The 13,503-nt window shown below is 45.0% G+C and overlaps 1 protein-coding gene across 4 annotated transcripts in view; it reads left to right on the forward strand.

Annotated features, from left to right (window-relative positions):
* Positions 1-9,858, forward strand: part of si:dkey-32e6.3 (uncharacterized) — a 49,357-nt gene extending 39,499 nt beyond the window's left edge. For all 4 annotated transcript variants that reach the window (XM_063068347.1, XM_063068346.1, XM_063068349.1 and 1 more), the window contains one exon: positions 8,885-9,858. In XM_063068347.1, coding sequence (XP_062924417.1) covers positions 8,885-9,052 — 168 coding nt within the window. In that variant the 3' untranslated portion in view covers positions 9,053-9,858. The remainder of the gene's footprint in view (positions 1-8,884) is intronic.
* The last annotated feature ends 3,645 nt before the right edge of the window (positions 9,859-13,503 follow it).

Consider the following 13,503-nt stretch of genomic DNA (forward strand, 5'->3'; position numbering starts at 1 on the left):
GACTATGGGTAACCCTAGGTACTATCTCAGGTAAGGACATGTGTGGCACAGCTTTATGGGCTGAAGGGCCTGTAGTGTGCTGTAGGTTTTCTATGTTTGTAATGTGTCGCCTTTGCAGAACAACCAACACAGTCTGAGGATTGTGCTGGGGGCATCCTGCAGGTTTTGCCACACGTCCAGCATCAACACAGCATGCCCACAACTCACTAACCCCAAGTGTGTGTTTTTGGAACGCAGGAAAAAACTGGAGCACCTGGAGGAAACCCACAGTCAAGGGGAGAACATGCAAACTCCTTACAGTTAGCAGCAGGAATCAAACCCTGATCAGTGATCACTGGTGCCTTAAAGCAATTGCGCTAAATACTACACTGCTGTACTGCCCTGACCTTTATGTGGGATGCTAATGGATTTTGATAAAGTGATAGTTGTTGTTCGTCCATCGTACGTTGATGAGGACCTCGACACCATAATGATGGTGTCGAGACTAGCGCATGATTTGGATTTAAGTGAGGGAGAGTTGCGCAGCGTCAGCCTCACTCTCTCTTCCCAATTCCCATCTGGATCCAGTGGCAAGACAGAGTCGAGACGGCTGGAGACGGGACTAGGCGCAGTGGATGACCAGAACGTCTTCTGTGTCTTGTCCTGCTCTACACGTTCCACAACGCTTGCAGAGACCGCCTTTTTGACCGTTGGACCTTCCATAGGTCTCGTCCGCTCAATCCGCCGGAGTCTGTCTTCACATGCTGGGATAGACAACTCCCTATCTCACCGAGGGTTTGAGACCCGTCGGCTACCCTCACCTGGTTTAGCCGGCTTGTCGAAGCCATTGCCCGGGGTGTGGCCGCTGTCGTATGCAAACAGCTACGGGGAGCCACAGGTGAGAGCTGAGTGCCAGGTGGGGACCAAAGGTGGACTAACCGCCCTGAAAAGGACGCGACATGTTCCCCCACCAGAGGTGCTACCCCTCCCTGACACCCCATGTACCCCAAAGTGATAGTATTTCAGGTTAGGACTCAGAGGGGAACTCACATTGAATTGTGTCTCCTTCTGCTTATTCTCTGAAATGATTGAGTTTGAGAGTTTGGAAAGTACTGTTGGTGAAATCTAAGCAAATTCCTGTAGTGCATAGTATACCCTGCAGGCTCATTCATCAGAAGCAACACATACAAACTGCTGGAGGAACACAGCAAGCCAGGTAGCATCTGTGGATAAAGGTAAACAGTCACTGTCTCAGGCCGAGACCCTTAATGAGGACTGGGAAAAAAAGATAGGTTAGAGTAAGAAAGTGAGGGGAGGAAGAAGTACAAGGTAGTAGGTGATTGATGAAACTGGGAGAGGGGGAGAGGGGGAGAGGTGAGATAGAGGGCTGGGAAGGGGGAACCCAAAAGGAGCGGACAGAAGGCCAAGTAAGAAAGGCACCAGAGGGAGGTGATGGGCAGCTAAGGAGATAAGGTGAGAGAGGGAAATGGAGTTTGGTTGGGCTGGGGGGTGGGGGGGAGAAAAATACCGGAAGTTCGAGAAATTGATGTTCATGCCATCAGGTTGGAGGCTACCCAGACAGAATATAAGATATCGCTCCTCCAACCTGAGTGTTGTTTCATTGTCTCATCATGGCAGAAGAAGAGGCCATGGACTGACATATGGGAATGGGAATTGGAATTAAAATAGGTGGCCACTGGGAGTCTGCACTTTTCTGGCAGACAGAGCATAGATGCTCGGTGAAGCAGCTTCCTAATCTATATCGAGTCTCACCGTTATACAGGAGGCCACACCGGGAGCTCCAGACACAGTAGATGACCCCAACAGACTGACCGATGAACTGTCACCTCACCTGGTAGGACTGTTTGGGGCCCTGATTGGCGGTGAGGGAGGAAGTGTAGGGCCAGGTTTGACACTTGTTCTGCTTGCAAGAATGCAGGCTTATTCAGCATAAGTATTGTCCTCAGTATGGTGAGGGAGCTTTGCAGTGAATAGCGGTTAGATTTATTTGTCACCTGTTACATACCCCATAATGGGTTATAGAGCCAGCAGAAATGGAATATGCCTGGAGTCTGGTATTGCTATTTACTAAAGCTAGTTTATTAGTAACTATGCAATACAGTAATATAACAACCAGGTAAATCAAGCAGGTTAGCAATGATTATATATGTAAGTGTGGAAATAATAGGACTTAAGCGTTTCCAAGCTCCGGTGGTAATTGATACAGTCTTACAGTGATGGGTAAGCATGGTCAGTTCAGTTCATGATATTGAGTTGAGTAATGTTGGAATGAGAGAGAGGGGTGTGGTTCGTTATCCAAGTAAGCCATTGCCGTCAATCCTCAGTTGACCTGGGAAATCCTTTAAAAGTCACCGAATGTGACCACAAAAAGGAGACCGTCTTCTGTGATTAAGTTATCAACCCAGGCGAGGGTTGGACACACTGGTAACTTTCCACCATGACGCTGAACTCTTCTTCCGTCGCCTACATCTCCGAGCCTACTTCTTTGGCAAGGATTCCCCTCCCCCCACTGATGACCCCTTCTCCTGTCTTCAACCCTCCTCCTCCTCCTGGACACCCCGCCCAGGCCTTCTACCTGCACTCGAGCTCTTCATATCCAACTGTCGCCGAGACATCAACTGTCTCAACTTCACCACTCCTCTCCTGTTCCAACCTCACTATCTCTGAACACACTGTCCTCCACTGTCTCCGCACTAATCCCAACCTCACCATCAGACTTGCTGACAAAGGTAGGGCTGTAGTAGTCTGGCGGATGGACTTCTACCTCACTGAGGCCAACCAGCAGCTCTCTGACACCTCCTCTTACTTACCCCTGGAACAGGACCCCACCAAAAAAGTCACATCATTGTCTCCCGCACCATCACTGCCCTTATCAACTCCAGAGACCTTCCATCCTCAGCCGCTAAGCTTATTATTCCCACACCCCGTACCGCTCAGTTTTACCTCTTCCCAAAGATACACAAGCCTGACTGTCCCGGTAGACCCATAGTTTCTGCCTGCTTCTGTCCCACGGAACTTGTATCTGCCTACCTGGACTCCATTTTGTCACACATAGTTCAGTCCCTCCTCACCTACATCCGGGATACATCCCATGCCCTCCACCTCTTCAATAACTTCCAGTTCCCCGGTCCCAACGGCTTCATTTTTACTATGGATATCCAATCCTTGTACACCTCCATTCCCCATCAAGAAGGCCTCAAAGCCCTCCGTTACTTCCTGGAAAATAGACCACCAGTTCCCCACCATCACTACTCTCCTCTGGTTGGCAGAACTGGTTCTCACACCTAATAACTTCTCTTTCGGCTCTTCCCACTTTCTTCAGACTAAGGGTGTAGCTATGGGAATTCGCATGGGACCCAGCTACGCCTGCCTCTTCGTTGGTTATGTTGGACAGTCTGTGCTCCAAACCTATTCTAGTACTGCTCCCCAACTTTTCCTTCGGTGCATTGATGACTACATTGGTGATGCTTCCTGCACCCATGCTGAGCTCGTCAATTTCATCGACTTTACTTCAAACTTCCACCCAGCCCTCAAATTCACTTGGTCTATCTCGGACACTTTTCTCCCTTTTCTCGATGTCTCGGTCTCTATCTCTGGAGACAGACTGTCCACTGACATCTTCTACAAGCCCATTGACTCTCATAACTACCTCCACTATACCTCTTCCCACCCCGCCACATACAAAAATGCCATTCCCTATTCCCAGTTCCTCCGTCTCCGCCGCATCTGCTCCGAGGATGAGGCTTTCCATTCCAGGACATTTCAAGTGTCTTCTTTCTTTAAGAATCGTGGTTTCCCTTTTACCGTCATCAACGATGCCCTCAACCACATCTCCTCCATTTCCCACACTTCGGCCCCCTCCCCATCCTCCCGCAAGCATAACAGGGACAGAGTTCCCCTTGTCCTCACCTACCACCCCACCAGCCTCCGTATCCAGCACATTATCCTTTGCAACTTCCACCACCTTCAACAGGACCCCACCACTAAGCACATCTTTCCCTCTCCGCTTTCCGCAGGGATCGGTCCCTCCGCGACTCCCTTATCCGCAAGTCCATCCCCACGGATCTCCCACCCGGCACTTATCCCTGTAAGCGTAAGTGCTACACCTGTCCCTACACCTCCTCTCTTGCCACCATTCAGGGCCCCAAACAGTCCTTCCAGGTGAGGCAACACTTCACTTGTGTCTGTTGGGGTCACCTATTGCATCCGGTGCTCCTGGTGCGGCCTCCTCTACATCGGTGAATCCCGATTCAGATTGGGGGACCGCTTCATCGAGCACCTCCGCTCTGTCCGCCACAACTGACAGATCTCCCAGTAGCCACCCACTTCAACTCTGCTTCCCACTCCCATTCAGATATGTCCATAGATGGCCTCCTCTGCTGCCATGATGAGCCTAAACTCAGGTTGGAGGAGCAACACCTCATATACTGTTTAGGTAGTCTCCGGCCCCTTGGTATGAACATAGAATTCTCCAATTTCTGTTAATTCCCTCCCCCTCCCTCCTCTATCCCTATTTCACTCCGTCCCCTCCCCCAGCTGCCTATCCCCTCCCTCATGGTTCCGCCTCCTTCTTCTACTACCCATTGTTTTCCTGCCCATCACCTCCCTGCTTCCCCTCCCCCACCCCTTTGTCTTTCAAATTACTGGTTTTTCAACTGAAAATACGAGCCTTCTTCCTACCCTCCCCCACCTTCTTCCAGACGAAGGGTTCCGGCCCGAAACGTCAACTCATCGTTTCCACTGATGCTGCCCAACCTGCTGAGTTCCTCCAGCGTATTGTGAGTGTGCTCTGATAACTTCCCACCGGTGACTCCTTTTCCACACTGCAAGAGCCACTGATCGATTCTCCCAATCGATCCTCCAAAAAAACCACCTTTCTGTGGGCACAACAAAGCTCATCCCAGGTCCAAAAGCATGTGTGTCTGTCTAACAGCCAGCTGACCTTGTATTTATCTCGGCATGCTGATACCAGCTGTCCTTCACATAACGCCACCCTCGGTTACCATGACGACTCACGAGTTGCTTGTTGCTCTATCTCCCTCCAAGTCAGTCGCACTCTCTCTCTCTCTTTTTAAAGGTACAGTCCATAAGGGATAATTTAGGATCCCATCACACATGTGTATTGAAATATACAGCATAATTTGTTGTTTTTGCATCAACAACCAACTTAATCTGAGGATTATGTTGGGGGCAGCCCGCAGGTTTTGCCACACAGCCAGCATCACCTTAGATCGAGTGTCAATTGTGAGATATTTTATCCTAGATGATAATGCACTCTCAGTATTGTAATTGTTCCATTCTTGTACAAGGTATTTATGCATGGTAGAAAGCAAATGGAGTTGTGTGTATTGCTTGAGACATTGGGGATTCGAGGAGGTAAATCACACTTCCGACATTTCCCTCTGTTGATGTATTGAAAATGTCATGATGCAAGAATAACAGCTTACATTAATTGAATTTTGGTTTCATATAGTCCCATTTTTTAAACGTGGAATTAAAAAGTGTTGTAAGAGGATTAATGAGATGATTCCATTAGATGTGTAACCAGTTGGAAGAATGGTATGACATTAATCAAAGTTATGAAGTGACAGTGACTCTTCTGCACAAACGAGACATGACAGGTTGGGTTACTTTTGTCAGGTCCACCTCCATCATATTGGTTTTAATTGTGTTTTGTTCATCGTGCAATGAGTAATGAAATCTGGGTTAAACCAGTGGAAGATTAACACTTGAGAGAATTACAGTATGTGTTGATGATAATGCAAAGTAATAAGCTTAAGACCACTGCACAGTAGATAAGCATTAATACAAAGATGATATTTAATTTTGCATTGTGTGTTTATCTACTTTTGGGTGCATAAACATCCAAGAATATCAGTCATATTGTGCTATGCATGCAAAATGAGTACGTGTAGTCATTTCACATTGACCTAGAGACAGAAATTTATGAGCAAGCCATGTCCTTAAATTAATCTCAGGATGTTGTACCTGTTGCACTTTCAAAGATTTATGATTTAAACTAGCTCTTAAACAATAGCATAAAGTGAACACAAAAATCATTTCTGACTTTAGACCTTAATTGAACTCCATGCCATGAACATTACAGAACATAGAGACAGCTTCTATCCTGCTGTAATAAGCCTGTTAAATGGTCCCCAGTACAGTAAGATGGTAAGCAATACAACAGCTAGATGAAGTGTTTCGTGAGGGTGGACGCACGGGGTGGGCGGTTCTGTGAAGCGGGAAGGACAGAGATCGAGAGAGGGAGGGAATGATGATAGTGAATGTAGGGGAGAAACAAACCAAGTAATTCTTTGCTCCACATTCCACCTCAGTAGGTGGCGGTACTGTACCTTATGTTGGTTTGCTAACGGCCATTAAACGTTACTGGAAGAAGAGCAACAACAAACCAAGTAGGAGGATCGGGAGAGTGATGACGGAGAGGTACGGCAGAGGGCGGATTTCCGGGGCAAAGTCGGTACAAAATAAAGAGCTAAATGTCAAGAGAGCAGTGATGTAACTGGGATGGGGAGAGCGGATAAACTCCTGATCTGGGGAATAAATTGTATATCTCTGTGAGATTTCTGAAATAGTGTGCCTGGGTAGGAGTATAGTACCAAGTGGGCCTCTGGTACAGCGAGTGACATGCAATCTTGTGGTGTCAGTATATCCTTGGTACGGAGTAATCATTATGTCCCTGGTGTGGAATGTTCCGTATATCCTTGGTACGGAGTAATCATTGTGTCCCCGGACGGAGTGTTTGGTATATCCTTGGTGCAGAGTAATCATTGCGTCCCCGGTACGGAGTGATCGGTAGATTCTTGGTACGGAGTAATCATTGTGTCCCGGTACGGAGTGTTTGGTATATCTTTGGTACGGAGTAATGATTGTGTCCCCGGTACGGAGTGTTTGGTAGATCCTTGGTACGGAGTGATCATTGTGTCCCTGGTACGGAGTGACCGGTGCAGAGTGTTCTTTATATCTTTGGTGCTGAGTGATCTGTGTATTCTCAGTGTAGAGTGATCAGAATCTCCCTGGTGCCAAGAAATTTGTATGGGGAGACACGATCAGGCATGGTTGGTTCAGACAATGGATGTCCAAGTTAGGAGACAAAACTATAGGTTACCGTTGTAGAGAGATGAGCCCAATTGGTATGGGGGAAAGACTGTGAAATCATTATTATAGAGACACAGATTGTGTTAATGTTTGAGGTTGAGGCAAGACTTGGCGTAGTGTAGAAAGCTGTAGACTTCTGATGTACGACCATAAGACATAGGAGCAGAATTAAGCCGTCAAGTCTTCTCCACCATTTGATCATGACTGATATTTTCCCTCTTAATGCCATTCTGCCTTCTCCCCGTAACCTTTGACGCTTTGACTATTCCAGAACCTATCAACCTCCACTTTGAATTACCCGATGACTTGGTCTCCACAGCCTTCTGTGAGTCACCACCCTCTGGCTAAAGAAATCCCTCCTCAACTCTGTTCTGAAGGGATGCCCTTGTATTCTGATGTGCCTCCCGGTCCTGGATTCTCCCACTATTGGAAATATCCCATCCACATCCACATTTGATTATTCATTTAATTGGTTCAGCACAATGTTGTAGTGAAGGGTGTGTTCCTGTGCTAAACTGTTCTATGTTTTAATATAGACTCTTGTCCTCACAATCTACCTTGTTATGATATTGTGCTTTATTGTTTAACTGTACTGCACTTTCTCTGTAGCTTTTACATGTTATTCTGCATTGTTATTGTTTTACAATGTTCTTCCTCAATACACTGTAATTTGACCTGTATGAACAGTTTGCAAGACAAGTTTTTCACATGTGCCAATAATGAACTAATTCCAATCCCACCATTGTCAGTAATAATAAAGGGGTAGAATTAGAGCAAGGCTTGAAATCTCTTACCTCAGATCAGCTGTATCAAAATTAGCCCCTGATGTCTGGGAGAATCTTAATTCCTGCAGTTATACAGTGAAGACTGCAACTAATGTTGGTCTCCAGTGAAAATTGAGAGATGGCTGCTGAATGAATTGGCTGGCTAATATCAATTTGTTATTATACCAGTTTATCACAGATTGACACTAACATATTCTCTGACAAATTAGTAACAGAAACTCAGGACAAATAGCTCTCTTGCTTGGACTAAAATGGCTAAATACTATTGCTGCAGTCTTTTATATTACTAACCTCTGATATTAGGAATGTTGCAACTCAGCAGGCTTTGTATCAGCATTCTCATGGAAACCTTCATCTTAGATTGTTTATCTATGTGTTGAAGGAATGCCTAGAAAAGGAACTAATTCCTCATGTTCCTTGAGCTGTATACACACAGTGGCCACCTTAGTAGGTACACCTGGACACTTGTTTATGTAAATATCTAATCAGCAACTCAATGCATGGTAGCCATGCAGACATGGTCCAGAGGTTCAGTTGTTGTTGTTTAGGCCAAACATCAGAATGGGGAAGAAATGTGATCTAAGTGACTTTACCATGGAATGATTGTTGCTGCCAGATGGTGTGATTTGAGTATCTCAGAAATTGCTGATTTCCTGGGAATCTCGTGCACAAGTCTAGAGTTTACAGAGTACGGTGCGAAAAACAAAAAACATCCAGTGAGTTTCAGTTCTCCGGGTAAAATCTCCTTGTTAATGGCAGAGGTCAGAGAATGGCCGAACTGGTTCAAGCTGACTGGAATGTGACAGTAACTCAAATAATACAGAAGAGCATCACTGAGTGCACAGCATGTCTGACCTTGCAGAGGAGGTACCTAATAAAATGGCCAGTGAGTGTAAAGTACCATGCCTCTAGCACATGTAACATCTGTGAATAAATTGATGAATCAAATCTATAGTTCTTTTGTCTCCTTCCCAAAATAACAGGTGTTTGTGGAGGGTGGAAGTGGAACCCGAACAATCCCAACTGCAGAGCTGTATGACATTTGCTTGGTTCAGACGGATCTTCTCAAAGCAATCCACGACCGGCATTATTTCATAAAGTGTGTGCAACAGTGTGAAGAGAATTACAGCAATTATACAGCTCTCTCATAAATGACGCCATCCTATTGCAATGGTAACTTTAGCTGACAAATTCAGGACATGTGCTTGAAAAAGAGACTGGATAATATTTAATATATTAAAGATTAAAGTGAATATTGAAATGAAATTAAGGTTAAAGTCATAATTGAACTGATAAATCACTCTTAAAGGACCTGACATTTATGGTTACTGTAAAAATGTTTAAAGTTATTAATGCAAACTTAAGCTATGATAGAACTCTATGGTATTGGTTTCCATAATATTTTAATAAAGTTGTGTTTATTGGGAAATACACTGTATGGAAATGTTGCATTTTAATATTTCAGTGGAAGTGATAAATAATGTTTATTAATATTTAACTACTTGAGCTGAACAATTAGCCTCTTAAGAGATTTCAGAACAAATGTAAATTGTAGTTGCATCTATTTCCATTCTGGGAATAAACAAAACTTTAGTGAGTTTTAGAGTATCTGCTGTAGCAGTATTTTAACATATATCTTAGCTAGCTGTTTAAAAAAACTGATTATACATTAAAATCTACTATATTTCTGAATCAGTGATGTGTGCATGTCAAGAAGGTGAAAATGAGTGGTCCATTAACCTAACGCTGCTCAATAAATAGCAACTCCATTTTGCTTCGTAAGTACTGAGAATGTCAGTCATCTTCATGGAAGTTTAACTACTTTGTAAATCAACAATTTAGCTATGAGTAGATATTTGGTTGATTATTTCATGTAACTGGTAAGATCTGGATTCTTGTACATATTAACTTTCTGAATCTTTGCCATGTCTGTTATAATAAAAGTTCAACTCTCTGTAATGGATCACTTGTCTTTCCTTCCTTGGGAGAAAAACATAATTTAATTGATAGATTTAATACCCAGGTATAAGCTCTTCTTTTTTGTGTAATAAGTAATTACATTTATTTTTGGATTGAAATCAAAATTATTTTGGATCAATAGTAATAAATCACAATGTATTCTTTGAGCTTGAATTCTACAAACAGATGTAATTAAGTTTATCCACACAAATGCTAGAGGAGCTCAGCAGGTCAAGCAACACCATGGAAAGGAATAAACATTTTGGCCAAGACCCTTCGTCAAGTGTGCAGCAAATTCCATCAGTGGGGGAGAAAAGCCAAGCTGTGGTTTCTCCCCCACTGATGGATAGGGGGATTCATTAGTTAGTGGAACAGACAGGAGGTTCTGTGGGCAAAAATGAGATTCCCAGTTGTTATGTTGCATCCCAGGTGTCAGGACCCAGGACACCTCGGAGCAAGTCCTGAGCTTTCTTAAGTGTGAGGGTGCACGGCCAAAGGTTGTGGTCCATGTAGGTACTAATGACATGGGTAGGACGAGTGATGAGTTTCTGCATAGGGAATTCAGGGAGTTAGGTGCGAAGTTAAAGGGCAAGACCTTCAGGGTTGTAATCTCGGGTTTGTTACCCATGCCACATGCTAGTGAGGCCAGGACAATGAGGATTATACGGTTTAATATGTAGCTAAGGAGTTGGTGTAGGAGGGAGGGCATCAGATTTTTGGATCATTGGGCTGTCTTCCAGGGAAGGTGGGACCTGTACAGAAAGGACGGTTTGCCCTGAACTGGAGTGGGAGTAATATCCTAGCAGGGAGGTTTATTAATACTACATGGTGGGGTTTAAACTAGAGTTGCAGGGGGATGGGAACCAGAACAGTTACTGGAGAGGTTGTTGAGGTCAAGGTTGGTATGGCCTCAGACAAAATCAGGAAGAAAAAGCTTGAGCATGGTACAACTAGTGTCCTGAGCGGCGTGTATTTCAATGTAAGAAGTATAGTAGGAAAGACAGTTGAGTTCAGGACATAGATCAACATCTGGAATTAGGACATTATAGCTATTAGTGAGACTTGGTTGTAGGAAGGGCAGTACTGGCAGCTCAATATTCTAGGGTTCCATTGTTTTAGACTTGATAGGGCAGGAGGGATGGTGTTACTAGTCAGAGAAAATGTCATGCAATGCTCCGACAGGACAGACTGGAGAACTCGACCAGTGAGGTGTTATGGGTGGAACTCAGAAATAAGAAAGGTTACAGACCACCCATCAGTCCTAGGGATTTAGATGAACAAATTTGTAAAGGGATCACAGACTGTTGCAAGGAGCATAAGGTTGTTATAGTAGGTGATTTTAGCTTTCCACATATTGACTGGGATTCCATACTGTAAATGGACAAGATGGGATAGTGTATGTCAAATGTGTTTCAGGAAAGTTTCCTTGCAACACAGAAAATGCTGGAGGAACTCAACAGGCCAGGCAGCATCTATGGAAACAAGTACAGTTGCCGTTTTGTACTGAAACCCTTCAGATTTCCAGCATCTGCAGATTTTCTCTTGTTTGTGTTGAGGAAAGTTTCCTTCATGGGTATGTGGAAGTCCCAACAAGACAGCGTGTATCCGCTATTAGGGAATGAGATGGGACAGCTAACAGAAGTTTGTGTAGGGGAACACTTAGCTTCCAGTGACCACAATGCCATTAGTTTCAAAGTAAATATGCAAAGAGATGGGTCTGGTCCATGGGTTGAGATTCTAAATTGGAGAAAAGCCACTTTTGATGGTATCAGAAAGGATCTCCAAGTGTGGATTGGGACAGGCTGTTTTCTGGCAAAGGTGTACTTGGAAAGTGGGAGATCTTCAAAAACAAAATTTTGAGAGTACAAAGCTTGCATGTGTTGTCAGAATAAAAGGTAAAGATAATAAGTGGAGGGAACCTTGGTTTTCATGAGATATTGAGGCCCTGGATAAGAGGAAAAAAAGAGGTACATAAGCAGGTATAGGCAAGTAGGAACTGTGACGAAAGAGGGTTACAAGAAATACACATAGACTAAGATGTTAACTGTCCTGTGCTGGCACCAGTGGGATCAGCAGTTGATCTGCCACCTGTCTTCAGGAGAAAGAGAGATAAGGAAGACAATGGAGCAGCATTTGGAAATGTTAATGAAGAGACGAGAGAGTTTAATGGAAGGAGACACTGGTCTGAGAACTGTCAAGATCGGCTCCTTTTTGAACCCTGAACTGTTTGAAGTGTGATGGACAGGTGATACCCCAGCAGGGGGATAAAAAGGGACAGGTTCGCTAAGGCAGGACACACACGACACCACGAGGTAACGAGACCCTGGAAGCAGTGCGCCTCCCACAAGTCGGTGGGAGTTTTTGGAGGGCTGGTCGCGGGACCAAGCCATAGACGCACAGGGTGGAAAGGTACGATCGGCGGGAACCTGGTGTGCGTCCGCCCTTGCCTGGGTGCCAGGTTCACCGCAGAGGAACGATCGTATCTGAAACAGAGGGGTCACAGTTGGTGACCTCAGAAGACATTACAAAGGGCTCGCCCGAAAGCTGACTGCGAGGAATATCGACGGTCTGTGTGGAAACCGTTTTGAATATTCATTCGCTTTCGCCCTCTCTCTCCTTCTCCCCCCTGTCCACCGGCACGGTGGTGATTACTGTGAACTGAACTGAACTCAATTGAACTGAACTTTGCGTCACTTTGAAACTGGTCATTTACCCCTAGATGACAATAGAGCGTGATTGATCCTATTATCCTAGTTCTGTGTACATGTGTGTTTATCATTGCTGAACTGTTGTATTTATTATCCTTTTGATTAGAGTACTGTGTTGCTTATTTCTTTAATAAAACTTTCTTAGTTCCAGTAATCCAAACTCCAACTGAGTGATCCATTTCTGCTGGTTTGGCAACCCAGTTACGGGGTATGTAACAGAACAAATGAGGTGCTTATGGAGTATAAGAAATCTGGAAGGTGAAAAGAAGGCATTGGTATTGTTCGTCCATCGTTGTCATCAATGAAGACCTCGACACCATTAGTCACTTTGAGACTGGATGCGGTGTGTCCGAAGATGACTGGTCAGGCCAATTCGGGCGTGAAATGTCCTGGCACATTTTGGGCAGACGTGTAGGCACTGCAGTTGTTGCCCTGGTGGCTCTGGACTTGCGCAGCTCGCGCTTGTGTTGTGCTTCAGCAATGTGCCTTGCTTTGTAAGCTTGACAGGCCTTGTGGATGAGGCCGTGCCAGGTAGGGCGGTTTTGTGCCAGCATTTCCCAAGAGGTCGTGTCTACGTCAAGCAACTTCACGGCGGCCTTTAATGTGTCTTTGTAATGTTTCTTCTGCCCTCCATGCAAGCGTCTTCCAGCAGAGAGTTCCCCAGAAAGGAGCTGCTTGGGTATGTGCTCGTCTGGCATGCGGATGACATGACCTGCCCACCGGGTCTGAGCTCTCATCAGCAGTGTGTGGACTGATGGTAGACTTGCTCGAGAGAGAATTTCAGTGTCTGGTACTTGTCTTGCCATCTGATGCCTAATATTCTGCGAAGACAAGTCATGTGGAAATGGTTGAGCTGTCTTGCATGCCCTAAATACACAGTCCACGTTTCACAGTCATACAGGAGGGTAGTGAGTACCACGGCTCTGTAGACCTTC

This window comes from Mobula hypostoma, chromosome 15, assembly GCF_963921235.1.
Source record: "Mobula hypostoma chromosome 15, sMobHyp1.1, whole genome shotgun sequence".
Taxonomy (NCBI): domain Eukaryota; kingdom Metazoa; phylum Chordata; class Chondrichthyes; order Myliobatiformes; family Myliobatidae; genus Mobula; species Mobula hypostoma.